The sequence below is a fragment of the Rhinoderma darwinii genome, chromosome 8, assembly GCF_050947455.1.
Source record: "Rhinoderma darwinii isolate aRhiDar2 chromosome 8, aRhiDar2.hap1, whole genome shotgun sequence".
In the NCBI taxonomy this organism is placed as follows: Eukaryota; Metazoa; Chordata; class Amphibia; order Anura; family Rhinodermatidae; genus Rhinoderma; species Rhinoderma darwinii.
In genome coordinates, this window is record NC_134694.1 from 6991896 (window position 1) to 7011058 (window position 19163).

Below are 19163 nucleotides of genomic sequence, written 5' to 3' on the forward strand. Positions count from 1 at the left end.
ATGGCAACTGTGAATATCCCTCACCCTTACACTATAAACATACAAAACATAGAGGAACGATCCCTAGAAGTCTATATGTCCCCATATAGCACCATGGACATTGAATAAGCCTCACTTACCGCCTCGCTTCTCGTCTACTCCGGTACCATCGCCACGCACAAAACTAGAGCTAAAAACAAAGGCAGAGGCATTAAAATCAAACAAGCGATCAAGATTCCTACGGGTTATCAAGAGGTACATAAATGGTTAATCCCCCACCCCCAAATAATTAGAGACTATAGATCTATATTTATTGTAATAGCAAGAACACAAATGTTATAATAATACATCTACGGTCATTCCAGTCCGCAATAACAAGGTCGCCCCCTGGTGGAGGGGCAGCAGATTACACAATCAGTCCTGCACTACAGATATACATTGGGTTTAATGGAATCTGTATGAATATTGGAGGGGGGAGGGTGTCATAGAATAGAAGTTATTACGGTGTCGCTCATCACATCATCCATCAGATTACTGAAGAAATAATCTCAGAGTCGATGCTACAAAGATTAATCAATGTAAAATGAGAAGTTCTGCAACTTTCTAATAGACTTTGTGTTTCAATTCCCTTCCAACTTCAATATCTCTGTTTGCAGTCAGTGAATGACAACACTAGTTTACATCCAGAGTCTGCAGACCTGTACAGATCTAGTCCTGTTGAGAAGTAATACAAGTGTACCAGGCTAGACAATGCTCTGTGAGCTAAATACATCCGCAGCTGCAAAGATCTCTCTGGTAGTTTGCTACAATGTATCAGTGCAGTCCAGGCTGTTTAGCTCACAGAGCATTGTCTAGACTGGATACAATTGTATCTACTTCTCAGCAGGATTGGTTACAGGTTTGCTGCCTCTGAATGTAAACAAGTGTTCTTATTCACTGACAGCCAACATAGATCTTGAAGTTGGTGAGGAATTGTCTTTCAGAAACTTTTAATTATACAGTGATTAAGATTTAAAAGGGGTCATCCAAATTGTTAATTTTTTTACAAACGTCCGAACTTTAAAAAACAATTAGTACTCACCTATTCTTCTTTCGCCCGACGGTCCAGCGCGGATGCGCCGGTGGTCTCCCTGGTGTTTGTTTACATTCGGGCAGCGTGTGACCACATCAGCCAATCAGAAGTGACATGTTGTATTCCTGGAATCATGGCGCCCATCATTGAGCGTTTATGCTTGGAATACAACACATGACCGCTGAGCCCTCTGATTGGCTGCAGCAGTCACATGCTCCTTGCATGTAAACATCAGAGGACCACCAGAGCGTCCTCTCTCTTTACGCCGTGCACCTGAACCAGGTCAGGATGAGTTTTCAGCCTCTGGATGTAAACAGTAATGTTCACATTCACTGACAGTAAGCAGAGATCTGGAAAATGGTGAGGAATTCATACATAAAGTGTATTGGAAGACTGCAGAATTTTTTTTGCTCCTTGCTGCACATCTGCTCTAAAAGCGGGGGGGGGGGGGGCGGAGCAAGACGTCCACGTGTCTTCGCAGGGTACACGTATAGGTGCTGCTCTGGTGGGTCAAACGCATTTAACCTTTACTATACTTAATTATACAGATCTCTGCTTGCTGTCATTGAGTATAATCATTCTTATTTATTCATCTTGACCCAGTTTCTCTTCCTTCCAGATTGATATATCTCTTACTACAACGTGACAAGCCCAGATGTGTGAGCAGGCAATAGAGGTTTTCAGCATCAAGATGTACACAATGGATGTTTTCCATTCACTAACAGCAAGCAGAGAAGTTGAAACACAAATAAATAACTAAAGGCTCCAGAGGTCAGTCGCACACAGTCATACTCCAGTATTTAGAAATGATGCATCATGGGATCTAATAAAAAACATAGACTGAGGGATCCCTACATCATCCTACAATTCTCCCTCCTCCTCATCACTGGCGTCTTAAGGGGGGTTTTACACTGGACGATTATCGGGGAGACGATGTTCATAGAGCGCACGTTCCGGATCAGCGGATGAACGAGCAAACACTGGATCATCCGCTGGTCGTATCGTTTTAAAAAAGTGAAATATTCTGGTTGCCGGCAGCACATCTTGGTGTGTGAACCGGGAGACGCGCTGCCGACATGATAATAATGTATGGGGACGAGCGATCTGAGTAACGACTGCTCGTCCCCATCCATAGCTCCTTGTGTCAGGAGCAAACAAGCGCCGAACATCGAGGTCTCATTGATCGGCGCTCGCTGCAACGGCCGCTTATCAGCTGATGTAAAAGGCCCTTTACAGATGTCCCAGACAGAATCCCAGATTGGTGTGAAACAGTTATTGGGCATCCATGTTGCTGGTATTGATTAGGGGTTGTAGATTAGGAAAACATGGCTGATTTTTTCCAAAAACAGCGCCACACCTGTTCACAGGCTGTGTGTGGTATTGCAGCTCAGCCTCCATTTCAATGCAGCGGAGATGCAATACCAGACACAACCCATGGACAGGTGTGGCGCTGTTTCTGGAAGACGGAATGTTTTTCTAATCCTGGACAAGCCCTTTAAATGCCCATAAGGACTTCATACATGAAGCCACTGAACCCATCAGACATATTAACCATTTTCTCCTAGAGGGGCTTGTAACCTCTGCACGGATGTCTCACCAAATGAGCAGCCATGCGGATCTCAGCGGTCTGTCCCTGATCCGTTACAGTGGAGTAGTTTAGGAGATCTTACATGTCATCTTCTTTGCACAAAATAATCAACGTGTAAGTCACAAATCATCGATTTTAATCAGTATTTAACTACGTAACATGTATACAAAGTGTAACAACGTAATACAGTCATTTCTATACATACATTTATAATATTTCCGGACTTGTGAAAAAATTAAAAAAATTAAAAAAATGTTTATTCACTTAAATACTAACTGTTTAACTGGAAAAAAAAAATTCTAGCGACATTCCTTTTAAAGGGGTCGTCCAGTTTATAAAACCCACTGTCAAACTCTATTAGGGAATTCGGAGTAAATAGAGGGGGGGTCCTCTGCTCAGGATCCTCATCTCTTGGACAGAGTGGAGAATAAAGAGCGTCTCTCTCTCTCTGGAGGACCTGCCCTGTCCTGCATTATACAGACAACACATTGATATGAATGGACACGGTGTAATGCTTCATTTCTCCTGTGGTGGCGCTGCAGGGAAACCGAACACTTACTGCCAGGTTTCCCTACAGATCACAGCTGATCGCTGGGCGAGACTTTGTGATCAGGAGATTATGGTCAAGGAACCCTTCTAACAAGTAGGGGTTGTCCAAAGTGGAGAAGCCCTTTAAGTGCTTACAGACAGTACACAGAGGCCTAAAGTACAATAGAAAATGTAAACATGATATCCTCTAATCTTCTAAAACAATATAAAATGAACCCGTCACTTTTTTGTCAGTCTTGGTTATCTTTGCTTCAGAACTTGTGGTTTTGTGCTGGACTATTGGAATTTCAGGTGCCGGATTATAGGAATGTCACTGGATTCACATTTTTTTACAGAAGGCCTCATGCACACGGCCGTACCCGTAATCATGGCCCGCGATTGCGGGCACTGCCGGCCACTGACACCTGCGGGCCACATTTTCATGCCGTGCTCCCATACAAAGTAGGACATGCTCCATATTTCCCGGCACAGACACCCTTCCGTAGCGATACGGAAAGTTGTCCGCGGCCAATCAATAGAACCGGGTGGGTCCACAATTACGGAGTTTTTTTACGGTCGTGTGCATGAGGCCTAAGGAAAACAGAGAAACATTTTTGCATCCAAGATAATTCCGTTGATTGATTTCAGTGAATTGTCATGGACTAGAGAGGAAATAAGCTACCCTCCGGCTGCTCTTCCTGGCACTGTTGTAGAGCTGCACCCTAAATATTGTCCACATACAAGCACATAAATCCAGGTCACAATGTGGACGGGTCCAATCCGCTCGTCTTCAGCTGCAAATGAGTACAATATTACATTTCACATTTTTTTTTAAATAGTTTGTTAAATATAAAGCTGCCCATTGGTTATTGATTGCTGTTGATGGATCCAGGGGAGATCAGTGGCTGCCTGTGGACTCTGGAGATCTGGCAGAACAATAGATTAGGAGAGGAAAAATCCATTATGGGGGAGGGTCTACCGTACCTCATAAACAGTAGATTAATATGGGACCGTTCCCTAAGGATGGATTCTTCCTGTGGGACATAAGCGGCTCCAAAGGTGACGGGCAGCCACTGATCTCCCCAGCTCTATAGATTCAACACAGCCAGCTGAGCCATGGTAGGACTGATGTTGTTTAATATCAATGGCTACCTTAAACCAGTCACTCTCGGTTGGCTACTTTGATCCCGTTTCTCGGTTGCCCATGTGGCATCCATCACAGTTCATATAAGGGGCTATTATCATTACCCAGGAGTCGGACGTCTTCGAGGGTTTGTCATGTGCCGTCTACCTCAGTGAGAAGTTTGGTTGATACTGAACCACCCGGTTGGTTGTCCACAATGGCCGCCTCAGTGTCCGCTTCATTATCACATAATAATCCACAAATAACAGGACGACTATGACATAAATACAAAAACATTCTACAAAAAAATCATGGTCAATAGCGAATAACGACAGTGAATCTATCAAGTGCTCGGCGACTAACGGAAAAAGCTTCAAGTGCGAGCGTGAACGTGTGCGGACAGGCAGTGAAACATGTCGCAATAGTACGGACACGGCGGCTCAGGGCGGACACAATAGTACGGACACGGCGGCTCAGGGCGGACACAATAGTACGGACACGGCGGCTCAGGGCGGACACAATAGTACGGACACGGCGGCTCAGGGCGGACACAATAGTACGGACACGGTGGCTCAGGGCGGACACAATAGTACGGACGCGGCGGCTCAGGGTGGACACGGAGGATGGGAGTACATACAATCTCCATGCAGATGTAGCCACTGGTCAGAATGGAACCCAGGACCCCGTGCGCCAGTCTTGTGTGACGCCATTGTCACCGGTCAGTCTGTAGAAGCGCTGGCAGCATCTATTAAGGTATTGGTTAATGTGCCATGCAGCGGGCATTCTACAGTACTGTATCCCCTTATCGACAGGTATCCGCCGCCCCGTCATCCCATGCACAATGTGAATATCCTGGCTGCAGTGCTTGGTTTTCGTGACATTGGGTGGCGGGCTTGGCGGAACGTATAGCAGCGCCATAGTTAGAACTTTGCCACCTGTTGTAGTGAAGCTCCCCTGCTGCAGTCTATGTGCAGTGACTGAATTCCTGAGCTGAAGCTGGCACACAGGATGGACGTGTGATCGCAAACCGCCAAAGACGAAAGAGGCCCGGAGCCGTCCAAGAACAGGCTCGTCAGACACGCTTATGGAGAGAGAGAGAGAAAAGCAAAGTAGGAACCATAAAGTTGTAATAGGTGAGTGAGTAAAGAGTAAAATCTACACATGATGTTGAGTGCCTTTAAATACATTAGGTCTTCTACTCCAATCACAGCCAAAGCTGCATTCAAAATTCTGCTGTTCTTCCTGTTAGCTCTCAGACTGCACGGCCTTCCATCTCCTAGCCACCCTGAGAATATCTGCTTCGGTGCGTAGTCTTCACCACGCATACTCTACGTTTCCCACAATACAATGCGGCAGAGCGAAATACAAAAATATCTACTTCTACACTAAGGTATCAAGAAGAATAAGGTATAAAAAAAAACAAAAAAAAAAACTGATGACATACCAGCCGTATCTCGCTCCCAAACCTTTACAGTGCAGTCATGTGACGTGGTGGCGACCAGTGGGGTGTCTGACATACCCTTCGGAAGGAAAACGCAGGACGCGGTGCTTTGTAGATGCCCCTTGTATTCACACACGATGTCTTTTGTCTGTCGGAGGTCCCACAACTGAGAAGACATAAGGGGGAGATTAAAGCTAAAGTCTGGGCTATATCACTACAGACAGACTATAATGCTCTTGAATGGGATATCGGACAGGATGTCCAGATATTACCTGTATATATTCAGGGCTGAGACCCTTTCATCCATAGGTGACGACGGATATCGCCAGTCTTATAACGCTGCCGCACTATTATAAGCTGCATGAAAAATTAAATACTACACAAGGTGAAGCCCCGTGGTATAAATGTCTCACCGTGGCCTCACAGCCCTGTCCTCCGAAGCCATTGCTGCTGGTCACGCAGTACCTGCCGTCTTCACTGACATCACAGTGCATTTGTATGTACTGCTTCAGAGGGAACGTGTGCGCCACCTGCAGGTCACGGGTGTCCCAGACACTAAAAAACAAGAATTTCGGATAATTGATCCTATCAGTGAAGAATGTTGGTTACTGCTCTTACATCTCCTTCCTTTCATGGGATACTGATGTCTTGGGTGCGATTGCCCTTTTAGGAATTTGTCTCCCCATTTCTGTTGGTTCTTTATATGACTTTTTAATACATTATATACATTGGTACGGAGTAGAGATTATAGACAAAGCTCATATTACAAATCTCAATTCTATCCTGGAATCAATGAAGCGCCTGAACTGTACGGCCAAAGACATGATAACCGTCAGCTGAAAAACGAGAGAAGACACAGCGACGGTCATATAACAATAGCTTCCTGCCAGCAGAGGGCGCATTGCTGGAGCATCGGGAAGAGGTCGGGAACTGTGATGGAAAGGTTGGGTTGTAGGAGGGAATCCTGCAATGACAATAAAGGGGGGCTGCGGTGTCTGCGGTGACAATAAAGGGGGGCTGCGGTGACAATAAAGGGGGACTGCGGTGTCTGCGGTGACAATAAAGGGGGGCTGCGGTGACAATAAAGGGGGACTGCGGTGTCTGCGGTGACAATAAAGGGGGGCTGCGGTGACAATAAAGGGGAGCTGCGGTGACTGCGGTGACAATAAAGGGGGGCTGCGGTGTCTGCGGTGACAATAAAGGGGGGCTGCTGTGTCTGCGATGACAATAAAGGGGGGCTGCTGTGTCTGCGATGACAATAAAGGGGGGCTGCTGTGTCTGCGATGACAATAAAGGGGGGCTGCTGTGTCTGCGGTGACAATAAAGGGGGGCTGCTGTGTCTGCGGTGACAATAAAGGGGGGCTGCTGTGTCTGCGATGACAATAAAGGGGGGCTGCTGTGTCTGCGATGACAATAAAGGGGGGCTGCTGTGTGTGCGGTGACAATAAAGGGGGCCTGGGTGTCTGCGGTGACAATAAAGGGGGCCTGCGGTGTCTGCGGTGACAATAAAGGGGGCCTGCGGTGACTACGGTGACAATAAAGGGGGTCTGCGGTGACTACTGGGATAGTGCAGGGGTCTGCGGTGACTACTGGGATAGTGCAGGGGTCTGCGGTGACTACTGGGATAGTGCAGGGGTCTGCGGTGACTACTGGGATAGTGCAGGGGTCTGCGGTGACTACTGGGATAGTGCAGGGGTCTGCGGTGACTACTGGGATAGTGCAGGGGTCTGCGGTGACTACTGGGATAGTGCAGGGGTCTGCGGTGACTACTGGGATAGTGCAGGGGTCTGCGGTGACTACTGGGATAGTGCAGGGGTCTGCGGTGACTACTGGGATAGTGCAGGGGTCTGCGGTGACTACTGGGATAGTGCAGGGGTCTGCGGTGACTACTGGGATAGTGCAGGGGTCTGCGGTGACTACTGGGATAGTGCAGGGGTCTGCGGTGACTACTGGGATAGTGCAGGGGTCTGCGGTGACTACTGGGATAGTGCAGGGGTCTGCGGTGACTACTGGGATAGTGCAGGGGTCTGCGGTGACTACTGGGATAGTGCAGGGGTCTGCGGTGACTACTGGGATAGTGCAGGGGTCTGCGGTGACTACTGGGATAGTGCAGGGGTCTGCGGTGACTACTGGCATAGTGCAGGGGTCTGCGGTGACTACTGGCATAGTGCAGGGGTCTGCGGTGACTACTGGCATAGTGCAGGGGTCTGCGGTGACTACTGGCATAGTGCAGGGGTCTGCGGTGACTACTGGCATAGTGCAGGGGTCTGCGGTGACTACTGGGATAGTGCAGGGGTCTGCGGTGACTACTGGGATAGTGCAGGGGTCTGCGGTGACTACTGGGATAGTGCAGGGGTCTGCGGTGACTACTGGGATAGTGCAGGGGTCTGCGGTGACTACTGGGATAGTGCAGGGGTCTGCGGTGACTACTGGGATAGTGCAGGGGTCTGCGGTGACTACTGGGATAGTGCAGGGGTCTGCGGTGACTACTGGGATAGTGCAGGGGTCTGCGGTGACTACTGGGATAGTGCAGGGGTCTGCGGTGACTACTGGGATAGTGCAGGGGTCTGCGGTGACTACTGGGAAAGTGCAGGGGTCTGCGGTGACTACTGGGAAAGTGCAGGGGTCTGCGGTGACTACTGGGATAGTGCAGGGGTCTGCGGTGACTACTGGGAAAGTGCAGGGGTCTGCGGTGACTACTGGGATAGTGCAGGGGTCTGCGGTGACTACTGGGATAGTGCAGGGGTCTGCGGTGACTACTGGGATAGTGCAGGGGTCTGCGGTGACTACTGGGATAGTGCAGGGGTCTGCGGTGACTACTGGGATAGTGCAGGGGTCTGCGGTGACTACTGGGATAGTGCAGGGGTCTGCGGTGACTACTGGGATAGTGCAGGGGTCTGCGGTGACTACTGGGATAGTGCAGGGGTCTGCGGTGACTACTGGGATAGTGCAGGGGTCTGCGGTGACTACTGGGATAGTGCAGGGGTCTGCGGTGACTACTGGGATAGTGCAGGGGTCTGCGGTGACTACTGGGATAGTGCAGGGGTCTGCGGTGACTACTGGGATAGTGCAGGGGTCTGCGGTGACTACTGGGATAGTGCAGGGGTCTGCGGTGACTACTGGGATAGTGCAGGGGTCTGCGGTGACTACTGGGATAGTGCAGGGGTCTGCGGTGACTACTGGGATAGTGCAGGGGTCTGCGGTGACTACTGGGATAGTGCAGGGGTCTGCGGTGACTACTGGGATAGTGCAGGGGTCTGCGGTGACTACTGGGATAGTGCAGGGGTCTGCGGTGACTACTGGGATAGTGCAGGGGTCTGCGGTGACTACTGGGATAGTGCAGGGGTCTGCGGTGACTACTGGGATAGTGCAGGGGTCTGCGGTGACTACTGGGATAGTGCAGGGGTCTGCGGTGACTACTGGGATAGTGCAGGGGTCTGCGGTGACTACTGGGATAGTGCAGGGGTCTGCGGTGACTACTGGGATAGTGCAGGGGTCTGCGGTGACTACTGGGATAGTGCAGGGGTCTGCGGTGACTACTGGGAAAGTGCAGGGGTCTGCGGTGACTACTGGGATAGTGCAGGGGTCTGCGGTGACTACTGGGATAGTGCAGGGGTCTGCGGTGACTACTGGGATAGTGCAGGGGTCTGCGGTGACTACTGGGATAGTGCAGGGGTCTGCGTTGACTACTGGGATAGTGCAGGGTCTGCGGTGACTACTGGGAAAGTGCAGGGGTCTGCGGTGACTACTGGGATAGTGCAGGGGTCTGCGGTGACTACTGGGATAGTGCAGGGGTCTGCGGTGACTACTGGGATAGTGCAGGGGTCTGCGGTGACTACTGGGATAGTGCAGGGTCGGCGGTGACTACTGGGATAGTGCAGGGTCTGCGGTGACTACTGGGATAGTGCAGGGTCTGCGGTGACTACTGGGATAGTGCAGGGTCTGCGGTGACTACTGGGATAGTGCAGGGTCTGCGGTGACTACTGGCATAGTGCAGGGTCTGCGGTGACTACTGGGAAAGCGGAGGCGAGTGCGGAGGACACCTATTTTACTACTACAGGTGAATTGGGGTACATGGCTATAACCAACAAGGGAGACCAAACTGATTACGGATGTGGGGCAACGCCTCAAGTGATATGTAAGTTCCCTGGTTGATGGTCATTTTTGTCATGTGTGAACCTGGCCCTTCAGAGCGCTGTTACGGACTTGGCTGGATGTTCTTGTTGCTTCTTTAGAGCGGGGGAGATCAGTGGCTGCCCATCACACTGGAGCCGCTTACGTCCCACAGGAAGAATTCATCCTTGGGAGAGGGTCCACCATCAACCTGCTGTTTATGAGGCATGGTAGACCCTCCCCCAATGATTGTTGCACCGAATCTCCATAGTGCACAAGCAGCCACTGATCCCCCCCAAGACCCGGCATCACTTGCCCCAATAAACCTTCTACAATTGTGCCCGTGTAGTGACATAAGAGGACGATGGCAATGAATGAAGTGGATTCTATACAATAAACAGTAGAATTACTGACCGGGTGGTCTTATCCTCAGAGGTCTGGACGACGTAGGACTCTCCGGGAACCCAGCACAGATGTGTTACCTACAGGACAGAAAGACCAGATCAGAATCCCAACCAGAACACGCATTGTAAACCCACTACCGTCTTTATATACGGACAGCGGGCGAAGACATGCAAATAGTCTCTATATGCCCCCAGCACCGCTCATAGCGCAGATACAGCCGAAAAGAACAGATCGGATTACTCCAACTTGAATGCTGCGGCTCAAAGCTTATTCCTCATCAGCGCCAGGGTAGTAGCAACCAATGCAGAAGTACAAGGTCTCCATGATAATGAATTTAAAGGGGTTTTCTAGCATGTTATATCCTTAGGGTAGGAGATCACTTGTAAGTACATTGCAACAACCCCTCAGCTTTGTCACTGTAAACGTACAAGATTTCTGGACACCGCAGTTTTAAGTGAAGATTGCCCGGACTCAACATCCCATTTACACAGAGTGTTGTCTCGTGACCCCGTCACCAGCTCGGTGCAATCTGCCAGCGACAGAAAGAAAGAAAATTCTCAAAGATGTAGCAAAAAAAAATAATGATTAATAATAAGATGGAGGAATACAGACCGGGGCTGACTGCCAATCCAGTGACGATTAACTGATGCCCATTGAACTTCTGAGCGCTGCCGGCTTTACCGTGCAGATCCCACATGAGCACGCTCTTATCCCGAGAGGCGCTGAAGAAGCGGTTGGATCCAAAGACGCAGGAGATCTGTATACGGTGATGACAGGAGACGAAGGTTACTGGACCGGGAAACATCGGTATTCTCAGCCCATAGTCACATCATCGCCCCCTGTTTGTTACCTTAGACACCTCTCGGTCGTGCCCCACAAATCTCTTCAGGGCGGTGCCCGTCCTCCAGTTAGACACGACGACAGCCTGCCAGGTATAAAAGCCACAGAATTCATCTTTACCGCCCTGATCAGCCACAAGACCAGAGATGATGGAGTCTTTTTGGCCGGGTATAAGGCAAAATACGAGATTGTTTTAGTCCCCCCGTCCGGTTCCTGGGACGGACGTTAGTTGGTGATGATCCTCTATAGTGGCCGGTATATTCATACACACGGAGTGATGGGTTTTCTTTTTTCTCATCGGTCTGCCCCTTTGAACCATTGGGGTGTTTTTGGTCTGCACGTCCTTATATCACTATCCCCCCCCCCCCCCATTTATTTTCTCCTCTTATACACAGCTGCAGCCCAGTGGTCTGGAATTCTGTACATTGAGAGTCAGCGGACACCATCCCCTCCTGTATTTCTGCAAGGTCCCCACCCTGGATGACCATGTTGATTAAAAAAAAAAAAAAAAAAAAGTGAGATAAGCGGCTAACAGACACCTTTGCCAATTATCTCAACGGATAAAATTATCCAATTCAATCTCTGTTTGAGAACGGTCCTCCAGGCCCCAATTGGATTAGCAGTACCCGCCATAATGTCTATGCCCAGCGTTCCTCTCCAGGCTGAACAAGCCACTCTCCATAATCTCTGCCTGGTCTTTATAATCGGGCAGAGATCTGAGCCCCTGTGTGTTCATGACAAGGTGGCGGAGCAGCTCCCGTGTCCCGCGCTCAGTGCTTACCTTGTCTTTGCCACCTGATACGCAGAGGTCGGATTTCAGAGCAGCGATGTACGTAACGGCGTCATTGTGGGCCCGACTGTACTGCTGGATGGTCTGGACCGGCGCGCTCTCCTCCGCATGACTGTCGGCCCTGCACATTGAAGAATAAACACAGAGAGGGTTAATAGTCCTAGCTCATAGTGTCTGCAGAGGAGCTGCGTATGCTAGACGCCACTAGGTGTGTGTGTGTGTGTGTAATATACCCCACTGTGATCGCCAAGATCTGCGCTCGGGGTCCACACTAAAAAAAAGTAGCCCCTTAAATACCTTTTGATATGTAGGACCATGATGCAATGCGGCTGTACTCAAGCGTCTCCACATGGGGAGTGAGTGACAACCTGTCTATGCAGCACAGGAGAGTTCAGAGCAGCGGCGCCAGCACCGGTGCCCACAATTTTTCCATTGGCAAATCCGGCACCTTGGCTTGTATGGGGGAAGGAGATCCCACGAGTCTGGCTGAACATGGATCCGGTCGTACACTTACCTGTACTTGGAGCTGTTACGCTTCACTTTACTTTGGAATTTTCCCATTATTCCAGATGGAGGCGGAGGACATAAGCCGGAGACGTATTAAAGGGCCACACATCAGGAATCCTAGACTGCGGCCCGACAGGAGGAAAAAGCACAGATGAGAATCCGATAATCCGGAAACACAAACTTCATCAGATGCTCCCCCTATTCAGTACCTCTATAAGACCTTATGATGCTTGGATTCATATCATGTTGGGGTCGGCCATGTGAACCCCTCAATATACCAGAAGCGCTGCTTATAGTGAAGAGGACTCCAGGGTCTTGTCCCCAATTGGTCTGTACACCGCACTCTAATGTTACCCCTTTAAATCTCGCACATCACACAGTTAAAGGGGAAATTCACAGAGAAAAAAACATTACTGACATGTAATGTAGACTGGAAAAGATGACATCAGCGGGAGACCATCAGCGGGAGACCATCAGCGGGAGACCATCAGTGTGACACACAGGGGAGCACCCAAAAACCTTTCATGCTGCCCTGACTATGTGGAAATCTCTGTGACAAAGCTGGCGAAAGAGATACACCGACTATATATATATATACACACACACACAGTATATAACAGACCAAAGCGAGTCAAGTACAAAACGTAATCAGAGGAGCGATTATAATAACCAGTATGACCATTGTACAGGTTCATTTATCCAAACATCATATCAACCATCAGAACAAAAGAGAGAAAGATAAATAGAGAGATACGAGAGAGAGAGAGGGAAAGAGAGAGATAGATGTGAGAGAGAGAGAGCGAGAGAGATAGATATGCGATAGATAGATAGATAGATAGATAGATAGATAGATAGATAGATAGATAGATAGATAGATAGATAGATAGATAGATATGAGATAGATATGAGATAGATAGATAGATAGATAGATAGATAGATAGATAGATAGATAGATAGATAGATAGATAGATAGATAGATAGATATGAGATAGATAGATAGATAGATAGATAGATAGGAGGGGATAAGCGGCTCATTACCGGTGGGCACATTACAATCTTCTTTGGAGCAGATTACAGACTATCCGGATATTATTGTATTTACAGATGGGATCTTCATGTTCGGGAGTCTGTGGCATTCGTTCACCCGTCCTGGTGACTGGCATTATGTCGCCATAGGAGACGGCAAATCTCATTAGGATAAACGGCGTCAGTCTAATTGACGTGACTCCGCCAGGAAGCCCATTACATGGACAGCAGGGTTCAGAGGTATTTACACCCTGTCATAAGGACGAGGTTGGAGATTTAAAGGGTCGGCTCAGCGTCTAACAGGGGCCGGCTCAGCGTCTAACAGGGGCCGGCTCAGCGTCTAACAGGGGCCGGCTCAGCGTCTAACAGGGTCCGGCTCAGCGTCTAACAGGGGCCGGCTCAGCGTCTAACAGGGGCCGGCTCAGCGTATAACAGGGGCCGGCTCAGCGTCTAACAGGGGCCGGCTCAGCGTCTAACAGGGGCCGGCTCAGCGTCTAACAGGGGCCGGCTCAGCGTCTAACAGGGGCCGGCTCAGCGTCTAACAGGGGCCGGCTCAGCGTCTAACAGGGGCCGGCTCAGCGTATAACAGGGGCCGGCTCAGCGTATAACAGTGCAGCAACATTATAAACACAGGATCTCAGCACTGGAGGAATAAAATAGCGATCGTGGGGAGACTTTCAGCACTGCCTGTCACTCATCCCATTGAAGAACACTACAGTCAGCCGCTCCACTGCCTGAAATGGCTGATAACAGGGAACAATAGATTACATTACGTTGGGAATTATATTTCAAAGTGATCATTTACAGAGAAGAGAACTCAAATGTTAAAAAGCAAATTACGCAAAACGGTCGCCACAACAAAACAGAAAACGTGGGAACTTGTACGCGGTTCTAATTCGGTGGTGTGTGCATCCGGCGTTACATGAGGGCTGGAGACCCGCCAATTTAAAGGGATTGTCCAGGATTAGAAAAACATGGCTGACGTCTTCCATAAACAGCGCCACACCTGTCCGTGGGTTGTGTCTGGTATTACAGCTCAACTCCATTGGAGTGAGTGAGAAAAAAAAAACCATGGCAATCACGTAATTGCCTTCGCGGCTACATTTTTAAAAAGGAGTTACCTTTAATAAAACACATGTGCACCCCTTAATATTTAAAGGGACCATGCACCCCAGTAATGAGATGAGGTACATGGTCCCTTTAAGGTTTTGCTGAGACCCGAGGTGCCCATCAATCGTACACACGCGTATATATATCATGCAGGGCCGTACACAACATACACTATCCATAAAGGAGGGCACGTTACCCTGCACGGCGCCTCTAGTTGCCCCCAGGGCTTTTCTATTCTCCCCGCCGCGATCTCCTTGTTTCCTTAGCAACGCGGCGCCGGTTTCCAGGGACCGAGTGTAACCTAGAAAAGCCTCCCCGCTAAACCCGATTTATTGGTTCCGCCTCTTACTGTGCTGGCGACCCTTGTAAACCATTTACCTGACCTAATTAGTGTCCTGTCCCCCTCCTCCCTCACCCCACGGGGGGGGGGGGGGGGGGATTATTTTCAAACCTCGATCTATACTGGGAATGGTTACAGTCAGGGAGGGGGAAGATTTAGCAAAAGTAGTGCAAAGGACTTGCCTATAGCAACCAATCAGGTATCGGCTTTCATTTTTTTAAAGGGTGTCTGGAAAATGAGAGCTGCAATCTGATTGGGCACATTCATGAAGGAATCATTTCAGGGCTCCATGGCAACATATGTCCCGCAAGATGTCTGCGCAAAATAGATTGTCGAAACTTGGCGAAGGGATTTCTGCAATAACGTACAAAAAAAAACACTTTACAAAATGGCGGACGCATGACATTAAACGTTCACATACGATGTCTTATAATTTCATAGGATAATAGCGCATGCGATATCGTAACGCAATTTAGTGCCCAAGAAATAGCGCTCTTTCTGGAACATACATTTTTTAGTCACATACAACCTTTTTTATAGGAGATCCATAAATCGCCATTTTGACCATTTCCTTTCTAAACTTAAAGGGGTATTCTTAATTTAGGCATTTATGATATATCCATATGTTATATAAAGGTCAGGTCGTCATGAGATATTACTAATCATGGCCGTGACAGTGACGTCGGTGGATCATCCATGTTTGCTTGTAGTCACCCTCCCCGCACATTGCGCCTGAGTCTTACGCTGACCGGTTCAGTCTGTATAACTCGTGTAACATGTCTAACCGGATTTACCGGTGAAGGATAACAAACATGTCAGGGTGACTCGTTTAGCAGTCACTAAAATATAAAGTGAGCGGCCATATTGTGACGTCAATAACTCTAAGTAGTCATTAAAATCGCTAACATTTCCTAGTCATGCGCCATATTTAAATATGAGATTACCTCACAAAATATGTTCTAGACAATCTCTATTAAAATGACCTCAATCAATCTAAATTAAAGGGATTATGTGGGGACCAAAAATCATTATTAGTGTAGTCCCTGCAGTATGTGATACACTCGCTAATATACATTCCGGTCCCGGATTATTCGATTTTCATAAATTTTTATAGCGCTGGCGGGGGACCGGAAGTCTAGTTGCACAGTCTTCTTTCATGTGTACTCTATGTAATACATATACATATGGTACAGCGGGGCCGGTCGCATGACGAAGAGTCATGTCGTCATGAAGGAAGACTGTGCAACTAGAATTCCGGTCCCCCTGAATGTATATTAGCCAGTGTACTCACATACTGCTAATACTTTTCGGTCCCCACATAACCCCTTTAAGGCCATGTTTAAGGTATTTTGACGAAGAAACCGCGTCGGAAAACACGCCAAAAAACTTCCGAAAACGCTTCCCATTGATTTCAATGGGAGGCGGAGGCGTTTTATTCCCGCGTGCAGTAAAACCGGCTCGCGGGAAAAAGAAGCGACATGCACTATCTTCGGGCGTTTACGTCTCTGACCTCCCATTGACATCAATGGGAGGCAGTGAAAGCGTTTTTTCGGCGTTTTTGCCCACGGGCCAAAAAAACGCGGCAAACGGTGTGCAGGCAGATCAAAATCTGCCTAAAAATTCCAGACAGACTTTTCTGCCTGCAAAAAACTCAGTGTGAACAGGGCCTAACGGTGCCAAATAACAATGCCATACGTTGTTGCGTTGATGCTATACAGTGCCACCGCGCCACCACCATAAACTGCAAAAATAATATACTGTACAGCGCAAGTGGTAATGCCACACAATGCTGCCATACAGTGCGCAAATAATACCGCCATACAGTGACCAAATAACAGCTCCATACATAATCTACTAAGACCTCATGCACACAAACGTGTTTTTGCGGCCGCAATTCACCCGCAAATCCGCGGCTGAATTGCGGACCCATTCATTTCTATGGGCCCATGCACACGACCATGGTTTCCACGGTCCGTGCATTGGCCGGGATCACGGACTGCAAAAAGATAGGACAAGTCATTATACGGGCCGCATTTGCGGTCCGGGCTCACTGAAATCAATGTGTGAACGGTCCATGATTTGCGGGGGGTCCGCGGGCGGCAGATGACACTTCGTGGCCATCCGTGCCGCAATCACGGGCCGTGCACACGACTACGGTCGCGTGCATGAGGCCTTACACTGCTATAAAAGTGATAGGCCATGTTCACACGCAACGGAAAACCTGCCGCGTATTACAGTAAGATTTGTGGTAGTCACAAGCCTCGGGTGCCAGGCCGTTAGTGGCACCTCCTGCTGCCTAAGGCCAGCGACAACCAACATAGTCACTGTTACCACTCCTACACGGTTGTCACCCATCTTCCCTAGTGACCTGAATGGTAAATTTGACTATTTATGAAGTAATATTGGAGTGGTACAATGTATCACCGCATAGCTAAACAGATAGGATTTCAGGAGCCTGAGAAAGCTGGGTGGCCATGACTACACAGGGCTTATATGTTGGTGCCTGGTGGTGACAGAAACATAGGCAACCTACATCATAACCAATCTTACCCAACCTGCCCGTGCCGGTTGTGAAATCGAGATACTGGTGGCCTTTTCTCTTTACTGGGAGAACTGGTCGGACGTGTTGTTCTTGATTTTATGAGGAAACAATCAGAAAACCCAGAGCCATTCATAGAACATCGATTCAATGCAATCAGTCATTACATTAAATACCCAGCTTTCCCAGAGTCCTGAACGGCAAACCCGCCTATGTTAGTAAATCCTTAGGCTGTGATGATAAATAGGTAACCTAGTACGGAGGACACAGCAGTTATCTCTATATACACATTCCTCCGCGTCACGTCAGAAGGTCGTGGACAACTGAAGGAGAGTCCAAGTTTATGTGACACCCGCAGCACCCAGTGTGACCCTGACCGGGAGATCATAAACCGTTCACTGGCCCTTATCACAGCGCAAATGTGTAATATTATACTATGCAGCAGGTACAAGATATATATATACATGTACTTTTATTATAATATTCAGCCAAGAAAAATATAAGTATATTCATAGAAAATAAAAATAGATATTTCTATCTATCTATCTATCTATCTATCTATCTATCTATCTATCTATCTATCTATCTATCTATCTATCTATCTATCTATCTATCTATCTATCATCTATCTATCTATCTATCTATCTCATATCTATCTATCTATCTATCTATCTATCTATCTATCTATCTATCTATCTATCTATCTATCTATCTATCTATCTATCTATCTATCTATCTATCTACCTCATATCTATCTATCTATCTATCTATCTATCTCTCTCTCTCTCTCTCTCTCTCTCTCTCTCTCTCTCTCTCTCTCTCTATCTATCTATCTATCTATCTATCTATCTATCTATCTATCTATCTCATATCTATCTATCTATCTATCTATCTATCTCATATCTATCTATCTATCTATCTATCTATCTATCTATCTATCTATCTATCTATCTATCTATCTATCTATCTATCTATCTATCTATCTATCTATCTATCTATCTATCTATCTATCTATCTATCTCATATCTATCTATCTCTATCTATCTATCTATCTATCTATCTATCTATCTATCTATCTATCTATCTATCTATCTATCTATCTATCTATCTATCTATCTATCTATCTATCTATCTATCTATCTATCTATCTATCTATCTATCATCTATCTATCTATCTATCTATCTCATATCTATCTATCTATCTATCTCATATCTATCTATCTATCTATCTATCTATCTATCTATCTATCTATCTATCTATCTATCTATCTATCTATCATCTATCTATCTATCTATCTATCTATCTATCTACCTATCTATCTATCTATCTATCTATCATCTATCTATCTATCTATCTCTCTCTCTCTCTCTCTCTCTCTCTCTCTCTCTATCTATCTATCTATCTATCTATCTATCTATCTATCTATCTATCTATCTATCTATCTATCTATCATCTATCTATCTATCTATCTCATATCTATCTATCTATCTCATATCTATCTATCTATCTATCTATCTATCTATCTATCTATCTATCTATCTATCTATCTATCTATCTATCTATCTATCTATCTATCTATCTATCTATCTATCTATCTATCTATCTATCTATCTATCTCATATCTATCTATCTATCTACTATCTATCTATCTATCTATCTATCTATCTATCTATCTATCTATCTATCTATCTATCTATCTATCTATCTATCTATCTATCTATCTATCTATCTATCTATCTATCGTAAAACTCTGTTCACATT

At 47.2% G+C, this 19163-nt stretch overlaps 1 protein-coding gene across 9 annotated transcripts in view; it reads right to left on the bottom strand.

Moving 5' to 3' along the window:
- The window catches only part of WDR31 (WD repeat domain 31), a 45672-nt gene that overhangs the window by 13521 nt on the left and 12988 nt on the right, over positions 1-19163 (bottom strand). For 2 of the 9 annotated variants that reach the window (XM_075834818.1, XM_075834817.1), the window contains exons 2-10: positions 12394-12508; positions 11871-12000; positions 11100-11174; positions 10862-11006; positions 10678-10778; positions 10259-10326; positions 6145-6286; positions 5735-5897; positions 2755-5371 (exon numbers count right to left, since the gene is read on the bottom strand). In XM_075834818.1, coding sequence (XP_075690933.1) covers positions 5211-5371; positions 5735-5897; positions 6145-6286; positions 10259-10326; positions 10678-10778; positions 10862-11006; positions 11100-11174; positions 11871-12000; positions 12394-12440 — 1032 coding nt within the window. In that variant the 5' untranslated portion in view covers positions 12441-12508 and the 3' untranslated portion in view covers positions 2755-5210. Of the gene's footprint in view, positions 1-119; positions 170-2754; positions 5372-5734; positions 5898-6144; positions 6287-10258; positions 10327-10677; positions 10779-10861; positions 11007-11099; positions 11175-11870; positions 12001-12393; positions 12509-12804; positions 12948-13424; positions 14156-14692; positions 14872-19163 lie in introns of those variants that run through there. The other 7 variants (XM_075834816.1, XM_075834819.1, XM_075834815.1 and 4 more) reach the window with 7 other exon arrangements.